The following is a 23,940-nucleotide window of genomic DNA, read 5'->3' on the forward strand; positions in this document are numbered from 1 at the left end:
TCCAGCTGATGTCGCTCGGCCTCAGCAGCTGGAGGAGGAGCAGAAAGAGCAGCTCTCCTTGGAGATGAGCTTTGGGGACAGTTTTCTGACCAAAACGATCACCCCAAGGGGGGTGAAGAATGTTGTGCAGGAGCTGGAGGAGAAACTGGTTGAGGAGGACCAGCGCCCTTCTGCGGTTCCTTCGGGCACCAGCAGTCCTTCAGGGGCCATGATGTGAAGCCACATGGGGTGGAGGGGGAAGAAATGGAGACACACAAGGTGCCTCCATCTCTGCCCACTTCCCCCCGGCGGCCAGCCCCTCCTGCCACCCCGAGACACAATGTGTCTGCCCCAAGCACCTCACAGGAGGTCAGCTTGGGCATCTGTACACCTCCACGACTACCTCCAGAGTCCTCCAGGAGAGTTCCACGACAGGGCAGGGACGCCAGGCATCTCTGCCTGAGATGTTTGGTGGGGGTGGCACCTGTGTGTCAAGAAGGGGAATCACGCATGGCAGGAGGGTGATCGCCTGGAACCTCACCAGGTTGGTCGCCCATGGGCTTCAATTTTCAGTAGTCGAGAATCCTGGGGTGCTAGGGTTGCTCAAGTACCTGGCACCCAGGTACAAAGTTCCTGCTAGAACCACCATTAGCAGGACCATTGTGCCATCTGTTTTCAGGGTAACCAGATATGTGATGAAGGAGCATTAATGCCTTAAGGGCATGATCGACGAGCGGGCCAACGAGCTCGATCGCTGGTGAGACAAGCTCTCCCAGAAGGTCGAGCGCTGCAGAGTCAGGGTGGGCCCAGTGCCGGTAGCTGAGGAGGAGATGGGTAGAAGCAGCTCATCTGCCACTTCCACTGCTGTTCATCCCCAACCTCCCCAGTTTTCCACCAGACTCACGCCAAGAAGAGTGCCGAGATGACACTCATTGGGCGGCTCGTTGGCCCCTCTGGGAGCGGTAGGCCTCTGAGAGCGGTGACAGGTGCTGTGATGGTGAGGGACTATCTTTCAGATAGGGGCAGTGACAGCTGGTGTGTTGCTGCTGAGCCGAGAGAGGAATGGTTCCCTTTCTCTCACACAATCTGAGGGCCTCCCAGTGATCTTCCTCATTTGGGGTGCAACTCTGGCTCACCTCCTCGTGGTGCACCCTGGGTAACGCAAAAGAGCCTGGACCAGCCAACCGTCCATCACTCAAGGTAAGTCTAAATGCTTCTTGCTTTGTGTCAGATACAGAATGATGTGGAGCTAGGTGTGGTCCTCCACTTCTCTTGTTTGAGAGTTGTGTTGTTTGGGGCAGGGCTGGAGAGCTGGCATCTGTAGATTGCATGTTCTGTGGCAGGGAAGCTGGCATCTGGGTGAGAGACCCAGAACCAGCATGCTTATTGTGCTTGGCCAACTCTCCCCGCGTTGTCTGGGGCAGGGCTGGAGAGCTGGCATCTGTAGATTACACGTTCTGTGGAAGGGACCTCAGCATTGGTATGGCTGCTGGTTGCCTGTCATCATCACTGGCACCTCCCTCTTTCTTCCTCCTGCTCCTGAAAAAAAAAACTGGGTTATCCTGGCTGGGCCTGTGGGTCCCAGGGAAGCTGGCATCTGGGTGAGAGACCCAGAACAAGCATGCCTGTTATGCTTGACCAGCTCTCCCCACATTGTTTGGGGCAGGGCTGAAGAGCTGGCATGTGTAGATTGCGCGTTCTGTGGCAGGGAAGCTGGCATCTGGGTGAGAGACCCAGAACCAGAATGCCTGTTGTGCTTGGCCAGCTCTCCCCGCATTGTTTGGGGCAGGGCTGGAGAGCTGGCATCTAGGTTTGCTGCAGCCAGGTCTGCAGAGCAGACCTTGAGCAGATTGTGTTTTGTGTGGTGGTGATGTGGCAACTGGGTTTATATTAGTTCCAGGCCAGCAGGGTTCATAGAGTAGATGGATGTAGTGCATTTGGCTCCTATAGAGATTTTCTGGTGTGAAGTTAGGTTTCACTTTGGGTGCCCCAGGAATTGGACCCCCTGGTCCAATTTTTTTTTTTTTGCCTTATGGGTTTTGTGTGGGACAGTGCCCTGAAGCTGCACAGCAGTTTGGGGGGCTTTCCTCAAAACTCCCTGCTCCCCAGAGTCACTTTTCCCATTATAATTACAGTGGGGGAAGTGGCTCTAATTGGTTTTTTCTCATCATTGGGAACAGTGTTCCTTTTGGGGTACCCACAGATGGGTGCAGTCTTTTTGGGCCAGGGGGATTGCATGCTGGGGAGTCCCCTGAAGCTGCCCTGCAGTTTTGGGGCCTCTCCCTCAAACCCCCCTCTGGTCAGAGCCACTTTTCCCACAGCAATTATAGTGGAGGAAGTGGCTAATTGGGCTTTCCCCAGCATTGTTGGCAATGGACCTTTTGAGGAGCCCAAAGACAGGGACCTCCTGGCCCAATCTTTTTGGGACTTGGGGGTTTTGTAGGTGAGAGTGCCCTGCGGGTTCCATGCAGTTTTAGGGGCTCTTCCTCAAACCCCCTGCCCCCCAGTAGCCTCTGATTATGCCCTATATTGCCATTGAGTTCAATGGCCCATAGGGTATAATGGTGGGATAGGGAACTCCTGGCCCCATCTTTTTGGGACCTGGGGGGTTTGCAGGGGAGAGTCCCCTGCAAATCTGGGGGCTCTCCCTCAAACCCCCTCCCCTCCAGGCAGCTTCCAATATATCCTATTTTGCCACTGATTTCAATGGTCCATAGGGTATAATGGGGCCATATATTCAGAAATAGCCATATATCTCCAGTATATAAGGCTATTCCAAATACCGGTATTTGGAAATATACGATATCCCGAATATTCTGGCCCCGTATATTTCCGAATCCGATTAATTCCGATCGGATTCGGAAATATATATATAATTAAATTTTTTTTTGCACACCCCAAGTTCCTAGCTCATAACACATTCTGGTTTTCTTTGCAGTAAAAGTTGAGATCTTTTCTCTTGGAAGTGCAACAGCCAGCTTGCCACCAAAACATCTCTTGAAATAAGCTAGTGGAACTGGGAGCAAAGCCATCTTTCCTTACCTGGGACCACTGGCGGCTGCAGCTGGTAACCTATCAGCTCGCACCAACCCACAGGATAGATATCTGGAGATTCACAGTCCATCCACTGGTCATATTCATTATCCCAGCCGTCAAAGTGGATTCTGAGAAGCCGATGGATCACTCGCTTCACCGTGGCCACGCAGATAAGTCTGGGTTCCATCAAATCTACTGCTTCTAGCTTGGTGCCCACCTTGAAGCCATGGTTTGGGCAATCCTGCAGAGAGGAGAGAAATACCACCAGTATGATTATGCAGTGCAGTCTTTTTAATAATAAGGAAGCTATTAGGAACGGGTTATTAGGAAAGAACCCCGTGGTGCAGAGTGTTAAAGCTGCAGTCCTAAGCTCTGCTCACAATCTGAGTTCGATCCCTGGTGGAAGCTGGGTTTTCAGGTAGCTGGCTTGGGGTTGACTCAGCCTTCCATCCTTCCGAGGTTGGTAAAATGAGCACCCAGCTTGCTGGGGCGGGGGGGGGCGGAAGTGTAGATGACTGGGGAAGGCAATGGCAAACCACCCCATAAAAAGTCTGCCATGAAACCGTTGTGAAAGCAACATCACCCCAGAGTTGGAAACGACTGGTGCTTGCACAGGGGACCTTTTTTTCCTATACACATTTATGATGTGCCTGCACTTAGAACACTATGTACAGTTCTGGTCATCTTACTTTGGAAGGGATATGATGCAGAAGGAAAACACAAGCAACAGAGTTAAGGGATTGCAGCAACTTCCCAGTGAGGTAAGAGAAAACAAAAAGATTTTTCTTTGTAAACTAAAGTGGTCCAAATATTTGAGTCCTTCCCCCATAGGGAAGGTGCTCCAAATCCCTTCAAATTGCCTCTTTTTATTCTTTCTTTAGATGAGTAATAAAACAGGGGTACCAGAAGTGTACACTATCAAGGTATCCACTCTACAGATTTATGTAACAGCATTTCCAATACAGCAACCTATCCTCACCACCACAGCCACTGGACAAAACAAAGATAAAATGCTTTTATAACAATATCCACCTATGTGGCACTCACCATACTGAACAGGCGTGTCGGTGCAGCTTTGGATTTGGTCTTTTCTAGGTAACTTGTCCAGCCGAAGGTCTTGGCATCATATCCTGAAACAATATAAAAATTCAACTGTTATTAGCATAAAATAGAGTGTTTGAGGAAAAACCTTCAGGAGCACTAGAAAAAAACCAGTGGCAAAATGTAAGCTGAGGATATTTGGGGACAGTTCAAAAAGATGCACCACTGTAGCTGATGTGTCAAGTTGTGTTTGTTTTTTGAGTGGAAACAATACTGTGCAGGAGTTAAGAGGTGCTGAGGAAGTCATCTAAAAAAACAAATAATTCAAGTTTCAAGAGCTGAAAAAGCAGAACTTCTGCTCACCCTCCATCAAGAACAGTGATTTTTTTTTGCGGGGGGGGGGGGTTGCCCTCAAGTTGGCATGGGGTTTTCAAGGCAAGAGATGAGCTGAGATGGTTTGCCATTGCCTGCCTCTGTGTTGGTTCCTCGGTGGTCTTGCATTCAAATACTATCCAGGGCCAATCCTGCTTTGCTTCCAAGATCTGATTAGACTGGGCTAGCCTTGGCTATCCAGATCAAGGTAAGTAAGAAAATGTTTAGCAGTAAGGACATGATTTTCAGGATGAGATATCTTATTCAATTAAACCCAGCTGGCAGCGGGAGAGAAACCAAACTCCATCTTTATTTCAGATCAGGAGTCTTCAAATAGTTCATAAACTGGAAACAAGGTAAGGACCAAATATGCCCTTTAGTAACTGAGAGCACTATCTTGATAGCTGTCTCAAACAAATCTGGAATTTCTGGTTATAATCTAACTCCTGCAGCATTTCCTTACCTCGCTGTTTTAATAGGAGTGGGCAAGGTTCTCTTTGCTTCTGTTACAGAGTTGGAAAATTGAAGGAAAATTGTTAAGAGTTGCCTCACCTTTTGGAGGAGTCAGTTCAATGTTGTTTTTCTTACAGAACCCGGCAGGGAAAATCGAGTGTAAGGATGCATGGTAGCAAAACCAATCAGAGCCATCCTCTGAGGCTGTGCCATCTATGCCAATCATCAGATAGCCATCCAAAAGGACCTAAAGCAGGCCAAGGATGAAAAGAGAAACCAGCACCCAAGCCTTCTGCCCCCAAAGCTTCCCCACAAAATATTTCATGGCAGCAGTTTCCCTACCAGAAACCCCTTGCTGCCTCATTTATTCTCCTACCCGTCCTTTCTTCCACAAGGAAAGCCAAGGCAGGTTAATATATAAGCATGCACAGATACAAAAAGCACCTGCCAATATCCTGTAATGCTAATACATTCCAAAACTACATAAATGTCTATCAGAAGAGTTTTAGGGTCCTAAAAAAGTGTAGCACTAGGTTCTAGTGCACCTGTTTAGGGAAAGATATCTGCAGATTCCTGCTTGGTACCTGAAACAGATTGCAGAGGATGGAATCTGGACCAGGAGGAACCCCCTAATGTAAAATCAGAGCCACCCTCCTGTCCTTCCAACACAGTTCTGTCTTTTCTCTAAAATCTGACTCTCAAGTCCTTCAAAGGTTAAGTGTGTGCCAGAGGACAAAGGCCCAGTGCTTGATTCCAGCCAGCATACCTTGCGAATGGTAGCCACACAAATGTTGCCCAGATTCAAAGGGTCAATAGCTTCCAGTTTCATGCCCTCTTCAAACCAACCACCCTCTGGATAGACAGCACGCACCTGGAACAAATTGTAGTTGATCTATTACATTATTACACAGCATGGTTGCAAGGGCAAACATGATAAACATGCCAAATGCTTAATCATTAATACTGAACACTGTAACTAATTCTGAACTAGGCTCTAGAGAATGCATTTTTAAAAAATCCACAAAGGGAGCAGGGACAGACAGGGAATATTTTCCCACAAACTTCAGGGAAGCTCCAAGTTTGCAGAAAAATCTGAAATCTTAAAACACAAACACACACCTAAAATAACAGAAGCAACATTTGTAGCTTAGCGATGAATGCCCACTTGAGATCTCACAAGACTATGTTCTGAGATCTGTGGCCATTTGAGGAGCTTGACAGACAACCACAACAATGTTGTCTAAGTTTCTAAGCTTTTGGTTTTTGTCAGTCAAACGGGAAGGGGGAAGGCCTGGGAAATAAAGAGGGAAAGAAGATAGAAAAAGAAGTTGAAGGAGGAATACCAGAAAAGGGCAGCTGGGTAAACTGGAGAGAAGACATACGGAGAGGCTGCCAGAGGCAGGGAAGAGAAAAGCGAAGGGGGGGGGCAGGGAAAGGTAGAAAGGACAGAGAGATGAAGAGCCAATTCTTAATTTCTATCACATTCCTGTGTTTCTGCTTCACTGGAGGAGGATAAAAAAAATCAAGCATGGTTTAAATGTTCAAACAAACTCAAAGTTTTATGTGGAAATTTATTTTTAGTGGAATAATACCTGCAGGAATTGGAGACAATATGCCATGTATTTTGTTTATTTTATTAAATTTCTATCCCACCCTCCCCCCTCAAGCAGGCTCAGGGTGGCTTACAACAGAATAAGAATAGTTAAAATAATTTCAAATACTCCAATTTAAAATCCCAATGACACAACACACAAAATGGCAAATAACTGGTTAACAGAAGCTCCCAGGGAACCTATGTGTATGCCCAGACAGATCAAGGTGTTGGGGAATGGTGTAGGACACTACCAATAGCATGACTAGAATAAGACGGCGGTGGAGCAGGGGAGGCAAATGTAAATGGGCATCCACCGCCTCAACCAAAAGCCTGATGGAACAACTGTTTTACAAGCCCTGTGGAACTGTAGTAAGTCCCACGGGGCTCTGATTTCATTTGACAAGAGTTCCACCAGGCAGGGGCCAGAGATGAGAAAGCTCTGACCCTGGCTGAGGCTATGTGGATGTCTTTGGGGCCAGGGACCACTAGAAGATGCTGTTTGGAAGAGTGCAAAGCTTGCTGGGGAATATATGGGGAGTGATAATCTTGCAGATATGGTGGCCCCAGACCACATAGAGCTTTATATAATCCACGGTAAATTTAAAAAAAAAAACCCAAAGGCACTGAAAACTGTTGACACTACTTTCAACACGCCCAAAGAACTATGCCTGATACACCACAGATATTGTTGGCCACTTATCTATTTCAACATGGGAGCCACTGGGGCACCTTAGTTTTGTCACTGTGCGAGCATCACTTGTTAGCTCTAAATCACACTGCTGATTACAAAATTGTTCCCATCATGTAAGAAGAGAGAGATAAATAACAATTTTAACTTGTCTTAATCTCATCTGAACATGCACTCAGAAGAATTCATAACTTGATCTTTTAATTTATATGTTTTTCTGCTTTATTCCCTCTCCTCCCTCCATTTACTACACCCCCCCCCCAAAAAAAAATGTTCTCACCCACATAAAGCCTAGGAACAACCACCTGGAAAACATTAATTACAACTCTGAAACTGCTCATCTTGCATAATATTGAACTGGCAGTTGCATCCCATTCATTATTACTAGCTTGGTAAATCAACAAATCTTTAGAAGCAGAAAAATTTCTGTGGAAAAATAAAGCACTGGAAAATTCCCTGACCCATTGCTACAACTCTGATTTGCTGTAAGACAACTTCCTGTGTACCTACTGTTAGGCCTTTGCAGAGCAAGACAGAGAATTCAACTATTCTACCAAATGCAACTGCAAGAACAGTAGACTTCTTTTGCCTCCTCCCACCAAGAGCTTTACCACTGGGCAGTACTGGAAACAAGAGCAGGAAGTTGATGCTCTCCTACCTTCTTAAAAAGATATGGAACAGCATCACAGTAGATCTTCCGAAAGGTAGGATGGTTTGCCATGTTGTTACACTTTTCTTCCAGGAAAGACATAATATAGGAACAGAGAGAACTAAGGCATCTAGAATGACTTGGATACCTACTGGTCATCTTTAACAAGGAAAATAAAACATTATTTGAGATATCAGCAACTCAACCTCAGCTTAATTCTTCGTTCTTCTTGCAAAGATGCAAGACTGATACACAGGAATGCACTCATGACTGAAATGGACCTATTGCATTTACAGCACAATTAAAAAAACAATTTAAAAATATTACGTAGAAGTTGGAAAGATTAGGTCCATCCAGCAATCCATATGTTCAACTGCAACACTTGAGCAGTCCAAAGACATGAACAGAAACTGGTGACAACAACGCCCTTCAGGTACATGCATGTGTTACAGGCACACAGTTTCACACTCACTTTTGAGAGAAATGCAGAATGTGCTGCCTCTCTCACCACAAAAAGAGGACTCAAATGGCTGCTACTTCCTCAATTTCTTGTTCCAACACCAGAATCTCAGAGTAAGGCTGAGCCAAATATAATCCTACTGTAGAAGTCAGTGCTGCAGGCACTTTCTTGCTGGCACTCAATATTTTCCTAGGGGCTGGCAGCTAAAATACCTGGAGTGGCAAAAACACACTACTCGATACACTGCGGAGGAAACTAAACATAGTTTGGAGAGGCACTTAAATTATGTAAGGAACAGACAAGTCAACATGAAATTCACTCTCCACACTGTGTACCTCAAGTTATCTCTCCTTCACTTGCAAGCGTAAAGGAGTCAGATGGTGGGATTGGGGCATAAGTAGGAATTTTAACTCCTTTAAGCACATGAAGAGTACATGAACATAAGACCCACCACCAACTGCAGCTTCAGCAGTACACCAAGCCACTTATAACAAAAACCACCACCACTGAATACACTGGACATGCAAACTCTCACCTGGTTTCTTTATGCTATGGCCAACCCTTCGAGACCAGCCCACAGGGTGGATGAGAGGACTCCACATGTGACACCAGAAATCGTCATCACTGTCTCCATCCTCATAAAGGAGCCTCAGACGGCCACCGATAACTGTGTCCACTACTGCCATACGTGTCCGTGAAATACGGGTCTTGTCCACCACTTCTACTCTCATTCCTTGGCGGAAAGCATACTTCATGTTCTCAGTCATCTGTGTAAACAAAAAGTAAACGCTCTGGTGCTGTAACATCCCCTAACACAACTACCTTCCTACTGAGGCTTATTATCAACTGCCTGTGCTTTTTATATCGCCTCTGGCCACAGAGTGCAATTCTTTTGGAATGATGACAATTGCACTAATTCAGCAGATTCCTATCCCATGCCAGAATAAAATGACCTAAGTATTCTGATGAACTATAATTTTTGTACCTAAGTTCTCTGGGGAAAGGCACAATGAAGTGTGTTGAGTCATAGTTGGTAGTCTGAAATCCAGAACTAAAGACAAATTTGTTAAATCAATATTTCATATGAAGATTCGCATCAAAGCACTGATGGAAGCAACCATAGCTAGGGTAGTACACTGAGCTATGAAGTGGGAAATCTTCAGCTTAAGTATTGCCTAACATGTCAGCAAGCTGTAGTGGTTAAGAGCAGCAGACTTCAATCTCCACATGAAACCTGCTTGGTGACCTTGGGCCAGTTATAGTTCTTTCAGAACTCTATCAGGCCTACCTACCCCACAAGTTGTCTGTTGTGGGGAGAGGAAGGAAAGGAGATTGTACGCCACTTTGAGACGCCTTAAGGTAGAGCAAAGTATAAAAACCTACTGTTTTTCAACTTTGGACACCCATTTCCAGCCTCCTGACCTGGTTCCATGGGAGGTTTTCCATGCATAGGGTGTGTGTGACACCTTCTGTTAAACTTCATCCCCATGGGAAGTCTCCAACTCCCTCCTTAATGCTATTTCTGGGTATCCGGTGTTTCACAAACACCATTACAGGGGAATTTCAGACTTTTTTGCCTTGTCTTCAGGAACCTTCTGGTGGATCCAAGCACCTTCCTACAATACAAGAATACATCTACTCTAGCTCACAGGGCTATTGTAAGGATTACTGTGATCAAATATATAAAGGGTTTCTGATGCTCAAACACATGCTATAGAAAACACTGTACAACAGAGACTCTCAGCCAGATCCTATCCATACTTACTTAGAAGTAAGTCCAGTAGATTTCCAGTGTGACTTACTCCCAGGTATGCATGTATAGCACTGCAATCCAAGTGTCAATCACTGTCCACTGAGCCTCCATCAAGGAAAGGTTTTTTTGACCTGCATTGCTCAATAGACTACTGTCAGACATGACAATGTAATACAGGAAAGAGAAAGGAGACAGACTTAAGCAGCAAGCGTTCATCTTGCAGCCATTAGTCAGCCCTTCCACCACAACGAGAAGGTGACCTATACTGCCAGTGATTCTAAATCAGCACTGCACACATTTAATGTGAAAGTCAAAACCCACAAATCTCTTCCTTAATCCGCCATCTCATTATTCAAGACGCAGAGATGACGAAGGAAAGTGCTAGTCCAAGATGCTTTCTAAAACATGCCAGCAGGGGGAGCTTTTCCAACATATACTCTCAAACTGAAGAAAGGAGTGTGCAGTATGCCAGCAAAGACAGATTCATCAGTTTACACCATGCTGTATTTATTCCGTGCCAGGGCTGTTTTAGATCACTTAGGGCAAGGTTTCAGAGGATGTGGAGTGTGGTTTTCTTTCCTTGCTGAGTAGCTACACTCTGAACTCAAAAGGGCTTCCAAAGTGGAACTGATGAGTTTGACCAACTGCTTTTCACTGCTGTATGAGAGCCAGTTTGGTGTAGTGGTTAAGTGTGCAGACTCTTATCTGGGAGAACCAGGTTTGATTCCCAACTCCTCCACTTGCACCTGCTGGAATGGCCTTGGGTCAACCATAGTTCTCACAGGAGTTGTCCTTGAAAGAGCAGCTGCTGTGAGAGCCCTCTCAGCCCCACCCACCTCAAAGAGTGTCTGTTGTGGGGCGAGAAGATATAGGTCATTGTAAGCCGCTCTGAGTCTCTGATTCAGAGAGAAGGGCGGGGTATAAATCTGCAGTCTTCTTCATCTTCTTCACTTCAGCTGGGCTATCAGAGGCAGGAACTAACAGCCCATGTGGTGTAGTGGTTAGCATTTTGGACTAGGACTTGGGAGACCCAGGTTCAAATTCCCACTCTATCATGGAAAGTTGCTAAATAACCTTGGGCCAGTCACACTGTCTTTTAGCCTAACCCGCCTCACAGGGCTGTGTGAGCCTAAAATGAAAGAGAGGAGAGCAATGTAGGCAGCTTTGGGCCCTACTGTGCATACATGAAGCAAATAAACAGGCAGCTACAATGAACTGGTAGTGCAAGGGTGAGAGTTTGAGTTGTATCCCCCCCCTTGTCTTCTTTCTATTAGTCCTGCACTCACCACCCACCTAGACTGTGCATTTGGAATTAATTCTTATGCTTGGCATGGGCAGTCTGTGTTCAGGGGTAGCCCGTCCACTAGGTAGCCCTAGGTGGCCGCCTGGGGCACAACCCCCGGGAGGGGACCCATTAGGGCCCTCCCACCCACCCTTGCCTCTGCGGTGAGAGAAATAGTCAGGCTGAGCCACAGCATGGAAGGGCACCTACGCCTCAGGGCATGGCCAGGCTGCTGTTGCTCCGCCTCATGCATCAGATGCTATGGCAGCCTGGTGCAGTCACTGTGTTTGCCCTCACCGGGGGGTGGGGCACCTTGTCTAGGGGGCCAGCCATGCATCAGCATGCTAGAGCTGCTGCTGTCTGTGTTCATCACGGAATATAATCTCCTGACATGATCTGAGGCATGGAGTGAGGGAAGTAGTGCTGCAAAAAAACTGCCCCCTACATACGGAGGACAGGATTGTGATCAAAGTCTTTAATGGCAACTTATTTCTCAGTGTCCCCCACTTGTCATCCACACAGAGATAGGCATTTGCCAAAGGAACAAACTGGTACTGACTACAGCTATGTATTTCAGTACTTCTGCATGGCCCAGCACTGCTTGACCCTTCAGCTCATACTGATCCCTGCTGGGATGCACAGATGACGAGATCCCAGGCAAGCTGAAAACCATCACCTGCACTCCACAAATTCGGACAAGAAGCATGGAGGAGGGCCAAGAAAAAAGTACTGCCCTAGGATACTGCCAGTTGATACAACAACATTCCATCAGGAAGTCAAGGCACTGAACAAGTTCAGAAGAAATTACCTTTATATGGAAATCTGCTGGGATGGTCCTAGCTCCTACAAGTTTCTTCATAAGGTAATCCCTCCAGTTTGTGTACTTGGAACGGATGGCTGCACAGGAAAGACCACAAAAATCAAAATATCTCAGTTGGCATACCTTTTTATATCTTTTTACATTTTTCATAGTTTTCAGGACCATTTAGATGGAGGGAGCCTGGCACCTTCAGAAAAAGAAAATCCACAGTTGTGGGGAGGGTCACACCTGAAACTCGCTGGACTGGTACCTACCAATATAATTTCTGTTAATGCAGCCACAAACAGCAGGGCAACAGTAGCTGATCTTGGGTAACAGGGAGACACATTGTCACAACCAGATCAAGTTCTGGACCACCTGTAGCCAAATTCTGCAATGTGCAATAAGCTATGCAAGCTGCTGCTTGTTTGCATAAAGTCTGTTTTGAGTTGTGCTTGCCATGAGGAAGGGCATCTAATCTGACTTCAAAAAGTTCTATTTAATCAACTGGTGGTTTCTGAGACTGCAAAAGGCATTGCATACAGAAGGACAGGAAAAGGAGCAATAAGGAAGACGGAAGCCAAGGAAACAAGGGATCAATGTCAACGAGGCTCATACCAGTACAAGCTATGCAATGATGTGATCATCATACAAAACTATGTATGCTTCAGCTACCTGCCCTGTGCAGGTCTCACAATGTACAACTATAGGGAATGTATTGTGAAAATGGAAATCAGTTAATCAGGTGGTTATGGGACAAAAGAAAAATTAGTAAGTAGCCTGTCTTAAACCTGGCGAACAAAAGGAAGTTTGAGTAGTGTTTCCAAGATGATGTCACATTAGCTATGTGTACTTGGATGTCCACCTCTCCTTCCCTTTAATAAGCTAAATAAGAATGTAGATACTCTTCCCATTTAAAAGCACACATGTCTGGGGCAAAGCAGTTCTTAAACTTACCAGAGGGCTGATGATGTCCATAAACAACCCAAGCCAAGCTCCAAAGATGCTAATAGTGCCACACAGCCTTTCCACCCTATCCCAAAAATGCTTATTTAGGTGAATGTGCTTGGTTAACTCCAAAGTGAGATTTGTAAACACTACATCCCATGAGTATGATCCAGCTTCAGGAAATACAAGATAGATGTTTTTAACTATAAGGAAATCCCACAGGTGGGTGAAATTCAAGTACTTACTCTGGGGTGGAACCAGAATTTTGCTGTTGATGGCACACCAGCCAATAGGGTGGATGTCCATCATGCCCAAGTTGACCCAGAAGTCATGGCTGGAGTCACTTTCAAAGCCTTCATAGCGTAGCAGTGCCTTGTAGCCTGCCATGGCAAATTTAGGGAAGAGGGAAGAAAGAAAATGAAACAAATTATTAGCCTGCCGTGGCAAATTTAGGGAAGAGGGAAGAAAGAAAATGAAACAAATTATTACATTTTGAATACCCCTGCCCTCCCTGGACAACTGCAGCAATATTCCACACCGAACACCCTCCATTTCATTGGGTGCAAATGCCTCAACACATATGGTTCCCATCACTAGTTTTAAGAAGCTATACATCACAGCCCCAACCACTTCCTTTCCTCAGAGGCAAAATATTCCCTCTGTTTTTCTTTACCTTTACTGACTGAGCTACCCTAGTAATGTGTTTTTGTCTTTGCTGATAAGCTCTGTCCCCCAACCCTGTCACAGTATGATATTTTGGCTGCTGGCTCACTCCAGGAACCAAAGGGAAGGATCAGGAGCCCACTTTAACAAGTTAAATGGCACTCAAGGTGTTTTTAAATTCAAAAGGAACAAAATATTTTATTTAACATAGGGGGAAAGGTCAAGTGAAATCATTTGAAATTACTGAGGTAAAACCTATACATGCTTTAGTTCTTATGTTTCAGGCTGATGTGAGTTTCTTAAGCTTTTCACAGTTACTTAAATTTATTTTTTTATTTTAATTTTATTGGATTTATATCCTGCCCTCCTGAAGCAGGCTCACAACACATAACATACAATAAAAACATCTACATTAAAAGCATTAAACAGTTTAAAATAATTTGGTGCTAATTTCAATGGAGATTTAATACCAATTTAAGATGGCGGTCAATGATCTTATCATCCATTGGATCTAGCGTCTTGGTGGTGGTCAGCATTTCAGTTAAACGCTAACTGAAACAGTGTTGTCTTACAAGCCTTGTGGAACTGGGCAAGGTCCTGCAAGGCTCTGACCTCCTCAGGCAGTTGGTTCCACCACTGAGAGGTAGCAATTGAGAAGGCTCTTTCACACGTTGTTTTCAGGCTTGCCTCCCTCGGCCCAGGGATCGATAACAAGTTTTGTGTTCCCAATCTAAGAACCCTCTGGGGAACATGTGGGGAGAGACAGTCCCTAAGGTAAGCAGGTCCACGGCCATATAGGGCTTTAAAAATAATAACCAGCACCTTGTAGCGAATCCAGTATACCACTGGCCACCAGTGAAGTGTACACAGCCCAGGCTGTATGTGCTCCTGCATAGAAAGCCCCGAGAGCAGCCTGGCTGCTGCATTCTGCACCAGTCTTGAAGTTGAGAGGTTTTTATTCTGGTGTTTTCCCCAAGCATCTCCATAGTCTTTCTATGAGTGACTCTTTTAAGTTTCACAAAGGCTGGTACACTCTTTCCAGTACCTAAGCCCCTTCTCTTGAAATATCAGTACTTGTCTTGAGTTTTTAATTGACTCTTAAGGTGTCTAAAGGCAGTTCCTAACCACACCAGGAATCTCTGTACTCTTCAGAGTGAACTCCCTGTTTGACTGGGTAGAGAATTTTCTTCTCTGTCTATAAGATCTGTTCTTCCAAATGGGAGTCTTCATCTACTTCCCAAACTTCCTTGCCAGCTTTCCCCAATTCTCCACCTGTGTTAAACTGCTCTCAGCAAAGGCTGAATTCTGAAACTGTCAGTATTCCACTCTTCTCAGCTAGGGCTGAAATCAGACTCAATTCAATCAAGGCAGAAATCTGACTGAATCTCTCCTCAGTATGGAATTCTCTTCAAGAATTTCTCTGCTTAGCTGTTGCAAACCAATCAGATTGCTTGGAGCAGTCTGTCATTCAAGGCTTTCAGGCTCTGTGAAGAATTAACCCCTCACATCCCTTCAGCTGTTTGTACAGCACTTCTAAGATTCGTATAAGTGCAGTTCATCACACTATTCCATAACCTAATGAAGTTTGCCATTGGGAACTACAGTTGATGCCCCAATTCAGCTCCACAAATCCTTTACAGTTGTCATCCATGCCTTAGTGTTTTGCACCTCAAACTTATCACAACTTTATCTTGACATCTTTTGTAATTACTGAACAATTTGTAAACAATCATTTAAAGCTTTTCTTCACAAGCCAGTTACAGGGGCTGATCTCAACACCTGTCTAGCTGTACAGGCAGCCAGGCAGCATAGCCATCCTCTTTCTCACAGATGGGGAAGAAGGGTTCACCAGCACTCTTAGCATCTGCACACAGTTTGTACTGCCTTCTCAATGAAGAAAGACAGGTTGCTTACCTGTAACTGTAGATCTTTGAGTGGTCATCTGTGCATTCACACTTGTGGGATACTGTGCCTGCACCGGTCCCCGATCGGTATCCGTAAAAAGCCCGGGATTTTTCCACGGTCAGCGCCAATGGGCATGCGCAGGCGTCCCATCGCGCATGCTCACCGGCGCCATCGCGGCAATCCCGCCAGTTCCTTCCTGACCGCTGGAAGCTCCTACTGGAGGGAGACCGTCAGCAGTGGGGAAGGAGAGCGGGTAGTGTGAATGCACAGTTGACCACTCGAAGATCTACAGTTACAGGTAAGCAACCTGTCTATCTTCTTCGTGGTCTCTGTGCATCACACTTGTGAAGATTAGCAAGCAAGACATACCTGGAGGCGGGGAGACGGTCAACCGGAAGCAGCAACTTGTAGCACCGCAGTCCTCAACCGAGTCCTCTGCTGAGCATGTACGTCCAGCGCATAGTGCTTCATGAAGGCATGCAGAGAAGACCAGGTGGCCGCCTTGCAGACATCCGCCAGGGACACGCCCCTCAGGAACGCCACTGACGTCGCCATCGCTCTTGTGGAGTGTCCACGAACAGGTCCAGGTAGAGGCCTCTTTGCCAGCAGATAACAAAACTTAATCGTCTCCGTCAGCCACTTTGAGAACCTTTGGGACGAAATCCTGGAACCTAACTTGGGAGCAGCGTATGAAACAAACAGCTGCTGGTCCTTACGAAAGACTTGAACGCTTTAAATAAAAAAGTAAGGCACGCTTAACATCCAGGGCATGCAGCCTACGCTCCTCTTCTGAGGAAGGATTAGGGTAAAAGGTTGGCAACCAGACTTCCAAGTTGAGGTGGAATTGGGAGACCACCTTCGGGAGGAAACTAATGTCTGGGGCCATAGAAACCCCAGTCTCTCTAAAAACTAGATAAGGGTAGTCACAACGCATCGCCGTGAGTTCCCCCATGCGGCGTGCAGAAGTGATGGCCACCAAAAAGGCAGTCTTCCAGGACAGAAGCTGCAGAGAGCACGTGGCCATTGGCTCAAAGGGACGCCTTGTTAACATGTCCAGCACTAGTGTCAAGTCCCACAGCTGTGGGGGTGACCTTGATGGTGGATGCAGCCTAAACAACCCCTTCAAAAACTTTTTGGATTGAGGGTGGGCAAATACGGAGTACCCCCCCACGGGATTGTGGAAGGCAGATATTGCTGCCAAGTAGACCTTAACAGAGGAGAAGGCCAGGCCTGCATCCACCAAGGACAGTAAAAAGTCAAAAATCGCCAACAGGCCCACCTCATTCGGTGAGTACAATTGGTCGGCCACAAAGCTCGAAAACTTCCTCCACTTCCTATCATAGGAAGCACGGGTGGAAGGTTTCCAACTGTTCATTAGGACCAGCTGGACCCTGTCAGAAAACTCTACTGGTCTATCAACCACACTGTCAGCTTCAGGTGTGGCACGTTGTGATGTAGTACATGCCCCCCCTGAGACGACAGAAGGTCTGGCTCCGCTGGGAACTGATAGAATTCCCCCCCCCCCGAAAGTTGGAGTAGGATCGAGAACCAGTTCTGGCGGGGCCACCATGGGACCACCAGGATGCAGCGTGGCCTTTCCCTTGCTATTTTGTTGACTACCTTCGTCAACAGTGGGAGGGGCGGGAACATGTAGAGGAACCGGCCCACCCAGGGAAGCAGGAGTCCGTCTCCCAGAGATGCTGGATCTGCCCCCCCCCCCCCCCCCCCCGAAGCAGAACATGGGGCACTTCGTGTTCTCTGCTGTGGAAAAAGCGTCCAGCTGCGGGTACCCCCAACGCTGAAACACCGGCTCTAGAAAGCGCCACTGCAGCTCCCACTCATGCGGGGACGCCCCCCCCTGCTGAGGGAGACTGCCTGGATGTTGAGGACCCCCCAAAGATGTGCCGCCTTTACGAAGATGTCGCACCGGAGGCGCTCCGACCACAGGTCCATTGCCAATGCACAGAGCCGACGAGACACTGTCCCACCCTCCCTGTTGATGTAGCTCAGGGCAGTGGTATTGTCCGTGAGCAGTGCTACTGTCTTCCCCGCCACCATCGGGTGGAAGGAACGAAGGGCAAAGTGCACCGCCAGCAGCTCTAGATAGTTTATATGGTACAGAGTCAGCTTTGGTGGCCACTGGCCCCCCACACACAGGCCCTCCATGTGAGCCCCCCAGCCCCACAGAGAAGCGTCCATAGTGATGGTCATCGTGGGAGCCGGAAGGTGGCTCCTTGACAGATGTTGTCCTTCGACTCCCACCACTGCAGCGTTTGGAGCGTCTTTGGTGGAATGGTGAACCTCTTTCGAGGTGAGTCTCTGGTTGGACGAAACTGACGATGGAACCATAGCTGTAGTCCTCTCATCTTCAGTTTCGCAAAAAGCAGCATGCTTGTCGTCGCCGCCATCAGCCCCAGCATTCGCTGGAGCTGCTGCGCTGTGCCCCACCCTCGCCTCTGAAGTAACTGCACCATATTTACAATGTCCTCTGCCCTCTGGGCAGGCAGGAATGCCCGATGACGATTTGTATCCAGCACTGCTCCTATGAACTGCACTGTCCTTGATGGAGCGAGCTGCGATTTTTCCAAGTTGACCTGCAACCCTAGGGTGTTGAGAAGGCGTAGGGTGATGGCAATGTGAGTTGACAGGCTTTCCCTTGACCTCGCCACCAGGAGCCAGTCATCTATATACGGAAAGACGACCACTCCCTGGAGCCGAAGATGGGCAGCCACCACGCTCATCATTTTTGTAAACACCCGAGGTGCTGTGGACAGGCCGAACGGAAGGGCTGTGAACTGGAAGTGTTAGGAACCCACGGCAAACCTGAGGAAGCGTCTGAACGCTGGGTGGATGCTGATATGGAAATAGGCATCCTTGAGATCTAAGGTTGCCATCCAGTCCCCTTGATTGATGAGGGGCAGGATCGATTGCAGTGTGGACATCCTGAACTTTTGGTACAGAATGAATTTGTTCAGATTCTGAAGGTCCATAATAGGTCTCAATCCTCCGTCCCTTTTGGGAACCAAGAAGTAGCGGGAATAGAACCCACCCGTCCTGTCCTCCACTGGCACCTTCTCTATGGCTTGTTTCTGTAGGAGGTTGGTCACCTCTGCCAGCAGAGGCGGGGAAGGGGGAGTGGTGACTACCACGGACTGCTCTGGAATCTGTGCAAACTCTATTTTGTAGCCCTCTTTTATGATGGACAGAGCCCACCTGTCTGAGGAGACCAGCTCCCAGGCAGGCAGGAAAGGGCGGAGGCGAATAGCTGATGAGTTGGTGGGGGCGATGATGCGTGCGGTAAAGAAGTCAAAGCCCCTGCATTGTAGGGCGGGCACCCTTGGACTTGCCTGCAGGTTGGGTGCCATAGCAGCTTCTATTATTGCCCGAGTAGGCCGGCCTGTCGGGCTGAGAAGAGCGAGGGCGCCATTGTTGTTCTGAAGGCAACTTGTGGTAGGGCTTCTTGGCCCAAGGCTTGTTCCACTATCTGGCTCTGGGTTGTTTGGAGGGTGCCTGCACCCCCAGGTTTCTGGAGGTCTTTAAGTTCTTATCAAACTCCTGCAGAGCACTATCTGTTGTGGCGCTGAACAGGCCGTCTCCCTCGAACGGCAGGTCTTCTATGAGCGCCTTAGTGTCCTGCTGCAGGGCAGTGGACCTCAGCCAGGAATGCCGGCGGATGCACACGGCAGACGTGAAAGGGGTGAGCTGCTCCCACATGGCATACTGGTATCTCGCCATGCAGGCCGCATAGTTCGACACCTTCACCCTGAGGGCTCCTGCGGAGTAAATCTTCCTCCCCATGCTGTCGAGTTTCTTCCCCTCCTTATCTGGTGGAGCAGAATGCACCTTACGTGACTTGGAGGAAGACGAGACGATGACTGAGTTCGGCTTCAGGTGTGTAAAGAGGAACTCAGCCCCCGTCTCCTGGACCTTGTACATGTGGTCCAGCTTCCTCGAAGACACCGGTGCTGACGACGGCTTCTTCCAGGGCTCCTTCACAGCTTGCAAGATGACCCTGGTAACTGGCAAAGCTACAGCCAAGGACGTGTCCCTTTTCATGATGTCGAAGACATTGTCGTCCACGACTGGCTGCGGCTGCGAGACTGGTAGGGAAATGGTGGCAGCCATTCTCTTCACCATCTCTGCATACAACCTCAGGTCTTCCGATGGTGAGACCGGAAGGTCTTCGGCCATATTGGAGTCAGGCGAAGGTTCCCAGGTTCTTCCCTGGACGTCGCTCTCCGATCCCGACGATGAGGACTCCCGGCGTGCCGAGTGTTCCGACAGAACCGGCGTCGATTCCCTCAGCGGCGACTGGATCGGTGGTGATGGTCGATGCTGGGGTTTTGTCGGCAGGTTACGCCTCTCCAGGGGAACCGACACCAATGCTTTCCTGGATCGGTGGGACATTCGGGAGAAGCAGGACATTTCAGACTGCTGCTCCCAGTCCGGGAACTCCCTCGGATGGTACCACTGGTACGGAGGGTAATAGGAATACGGCGACTGCCATCGATGTTGCTCCCACGGGGGTGTTGGTGGAAAGCGTCGAGGCCCGACCGGTGGCTCCGGCTCCTTCCTGCCTCTAAGCCCCGTCGTTCTAGCTGCGTCAGCCGATGTCGATGCCTCTAGCTCCGAGGCCGACTCGCCGCTTTGTCGACGTGATCCCGATGACGGCGACCGCTGGGTCAAATCGATCTCCGCTTCCGATGCGGAGAGGCGAGGCCGATGGGTGCTGCCCCTTGGCGTCGACGGGCTGCGGCGTGGGGAAGCCAGGATCTTCCTCGGCGGCTCGGTTGTGACCGGCGCCGAAACGTCGGGTGAAGGCGATGGAGTGCGTGGCCTTCTCCGCTTCTCCTTAGCCTTAGCTTTTTTGGAGATGGACTCTCGCCCCGAGTCCTCCCGACGCTTTTTTGCAGGCACGTCCACCAACCCTTCGTGGGATCGTTTCGTGGAGCCTCGCTCTATCGGCGTTTCCACCGCCACCTGGGTTGCATCGGCCGATGAGACCGTCGGGGCCTGGGCATTCGCCATTTTCGATGCCGATGGGCCCGCCGCTGACTTCGGAGGACGAAGTGCCGACTCGGTCAACGCGGCCGACAGTCTCGCCGCCCTGTTCTTCTGCGTTTGCTTGGAGAAGCGGAGACAGTGTGGGCAGGCCTCCACATGGTGCGCTTCACTCAAGCAGAGAAGACACAGGAAATGGCCGTCTGGGGGGGCGATCTTCTTCCCGCAGACCCGGCACCGTTTAAAAAACCCCCAGTGACTGTCCATAGACAACCGTTGCTGAAAAAAACCGCTCAGAGTCCTCTGAGGGGAAAAACTGGGGGAAAACAACAGGGGGAAGGCCCCGAAGGGCGATCCGCCAACAACACTCACAGAAAAACACTTTTTTTTTTTAAACACTAACTATCTAACTACTTAACTACTACACTAACAAAACAACAAACAGGCTATATACAGAGTGAAAAAAGGCAAAGGCCAAGAGCTCACCGACCGGGAACACGAGAACACAACCTCTCCGCGCAGCGGTCAGAAAGGAACTGGCGGGATTGCCGCGATGGCGCCAGTGAGCATGCGCGAAGGGACGCCTGCGCATGCCCATTGGTGCCGACCGCGGAAGAATCCCGGGCTTTTTACAGATACCGATCGGGGACCAGCGCAGGCGCAGTATCCCACAAGTGTGATGCACAGAGACCACGAAGAAGATCCACCATTCTAAGCAGACTGCCACCACAACTGTCACCTGTCTACTGTCCACCATGATGGTCAAGATCTTAACAGCAGAGTGCATACTTTGTATGTACAATATTCCAGTTAAAGGATTCCAAGTAGCAGGTCCAGGAAAGGCATCAGCAAGCTTCTGACACCTATATTAAGATATAACCAATGTTCTGAGAGCATATGACAGCTTCATAATGCCATCCACACATCAGACAAGGGAATAGGGATTGTTATATCAGCTCCTGCAAAGCTAGGAAACTTACATTTTGCAGAAACTCATCATAGGCTGATCTGGACATTCTTTTGTAATTAAAATTTTACTTGGGCTGGTGCAAATTCGTCTGACTTGACTTTAACTACATTTTAATGTCTGGAGTGGGGGAAGCACAGGGGCATCTTCTTTTGAGTCTGTTACTGTCTGCTCTAAACTATCAAGATGAGGCAGGGCACCCTAATGGGGTGCTGGATTCTTCATGGTTGGAGATATTATAGTTGTAGTTCCTGTGTTGGCAGGGAGTTGGATTAGATGACCCCAGTAGGCCCTTCCAACTCTGAGATTAATTACATAAATAAAAATGAACAGCTATTCCCAGTCTTTTCTGCTGCCCTCCTCAAGACACTCACCTGCAATCTTAACAACAGAAGCAATCCAATATACACGACTAGGAAGCACAGCATCACTGTTCAACACTTCCACCTTCAACCCTTTCATCACATCCTCCCATTGCTCATAAAGGGGCACCTGAAAGATTTGAGGATAAGAAGAAGAGTGGGTTTTAAAATCTGCTTTTCTCTACCTTAAAAAGTCTCAAAGTGGCCCATAACTGCCTTTCCTTTCCTCTCCCCACAACAGACACCCTGTGAGGTAAGTAGGGCTGACAGATCTCTGAAATAACTGTGACTGATCCAAGGTCACTGAGCTGGTTTCATGTGGGGGAGTTGGAAATCAAACCTGGTTGTCCAGATTAGCGTCTGCTGCTCTTAACCACTACACCACACCGGCTCTGAGAGGAGGTGTGAAACAGGAAGATAAAAGGCCCAGAAAAAACAACAAATATCAGACATGTATGTATGCCGAGAGGTATATATCTGAACACAGCACACACTTGTAGGATGTGATCTCTAATTCTGCCTATGCAGTTTGCTTGCTTGTATAGAGCTTTCATTCCCAAATACAGTATTGATCTTTCTGATTCTCATGAATGACTACAGACAAAACTGGGGAGGGGACGACTGTGAGAAAAACTAGGAAATCAGAGGGAGTCCAGGGTGGGCAGCCCTCACAACAGAAGACACACACAAATGAAATAATACAAAGCAGATTTTCAAGTTAAAAACTTACAGTTACTTATTATTTGCTATTTTTAATTGATACTAAAGTGATCTTTGATAAGTTTGCCCAAATCTTTGGCTTTTTTGGGAAATAGTGACTTCAAATTGAATTGATGATACAATTTATGTTTGTTTCCCCAAAAGTGGAACACTGACGTGTGAAGGAATTGAATGCCTTGAGAGGTTATTTAAAAACAAAGTATCTTTGCAACAGCTTTTTATAAAAAGAACAATTCTGCTCACAACCAAATGATGGAATGTTTTTTAATAACTCTTTGTATTTTAAGCTGGTTGCGCAGCTGACCTGGAATCTATCTGCAAACTGCTATTTAGCATTCCACTGCTGGTAAGACAATCGTTTAGATTACAGTTTCTATGAAGGAAAGGGCAACAGTCTGGCAAACCAACCTTGTTCTGATTTCATCTATAGACTTAGAAAGCAGGCTTAAGCCTTCCTGTACTTTGCCCTATGCAACAATGCTGAGGGCCTCGGAATGTGCTGCCCTTTTCACCTCCTTCCTGGAATACACATTTGGGGTAACAAGCTAAGGTAAACATCGGTCGCCTCATTCTGCACGTTGTTAGTAAATGATTGTGTAAAGAATAATGTATATAAATAAAGCAACGCAGTCACTGACAGACAGCAGCAGAGACAGACTGATACAATGAACATCAACCTTGAGTTGTGTGACATTCCTACAAGTGGCGCAGCAAACAGGGACCCCTCTCATCAACGCCTGGCATAGGCCCCTTGAATGCACTCCGTTGTTCTAAATGACCCCTTCATTGGTGAGTATGGGAGGACAGTTCTCACAAACCCAGCAGAAACATTTGGAGGAGCTGTGGTTCCTCATTCAGAAGTACGGCGGGTCTGTGACTTCTGGGCAACTTAAGACTCTCTTACAAGAGATCAGTAAGCAATGCCCCTGGTACCCGGAGGGAGGTTCTCTTAAACTTCGGAACTGGCACACAGAGCCCCGAGCTTCTGTTGAACTGCTTCAAACCTGGCATAAATGCAGGTATGCAATAGAGAAATTTATGCCCATTTCTAACACAAGCCAGCTCTCCAAAGATTGTCCCCTAAAATGCACTGGTGTCCAACTTGTGCCCCCTGCCCCTCCTCCTCCACCAACGGATCCACCCGTGGGCCCACCATCTAATGCCCCAGGACACATGGTCTGTGAAGTTTTGGAGAAAGAACTTGATCTGGCTAAATTGGAAAATGTTCCAGAATTGGCAGAAATGTTGTCTATTTGCCCTGTACATCT

At 47.8% G+C, this 23,940-nt stretch overlaps 1 protein-coding gene across 3 annotated transcripts in view; it reads right to left on the reverse strand.

The window, feature by feature from the left end:
• The window catches only part of L3MBTL2 (L3MBTL histone methyl-lysine binding protein 2), a 51,566-nt gene that overhangs the window by 13,180 nt on the left and 14,446 nt on the right, over positions 1–23,940 (reverse strand). For all 3 annotated transcript variants that reach the window (XM_060245372.1, XM_060245373.1, XM_060245374.1), the window contains 9 exons: positions 21,965–22,082; positions 13,300–13,434; positions 12,116–12,204; positions 8,808–9,039; positions 7,822–7,898; positions 5,648–5,752; positions 4,981–5,128; positions 4,063–4,145; positions 3,022–3,256 (listed from right to left, as the gene is read on the reverse strand). In XM_060245372.1, coding sequence (XP_060101355.1) covers positions 3,022–3,256; positions 4,063–4,145; positions 4,981–5,128; positions 5,648–5,752; positions 7,822–7,898; positions 8,808–9,039; positions 12,116–12,204; positions 13,300–13,434; positions 21,965–22,082 — 1,222 coding nt within the window. The remainder of the gene's footprint in view (positions 1–3,021; positions 3,257–4,062; positions 4,146–4,980; positions 5,129–5,647; positions 5,753–7,821; positions 7,899–8,807; positions 9,040–12,115; positions 12,205–13,299; positions 13,435–21,964; positions 22,083–23,940) is intronic.

The sequence above is a fragment of the Heteronotia binoei genome, chromosome 8 (assembly GCF_032191835.1).
Source record: "Heteronotia binoei isolate CCM8104 ecotype False Entrance Well chromosome 8, APGP_CSIRO_Hbin_v1, whole genome shotgun sequence".
Classification (NCBI taxonomy): domain Eukaryota; kingdom Metazoa; phylum Chordata; class Lepidosauria; order Squamata; family Gekkonidae; genus Heteronotia; species Heteronotia binoei.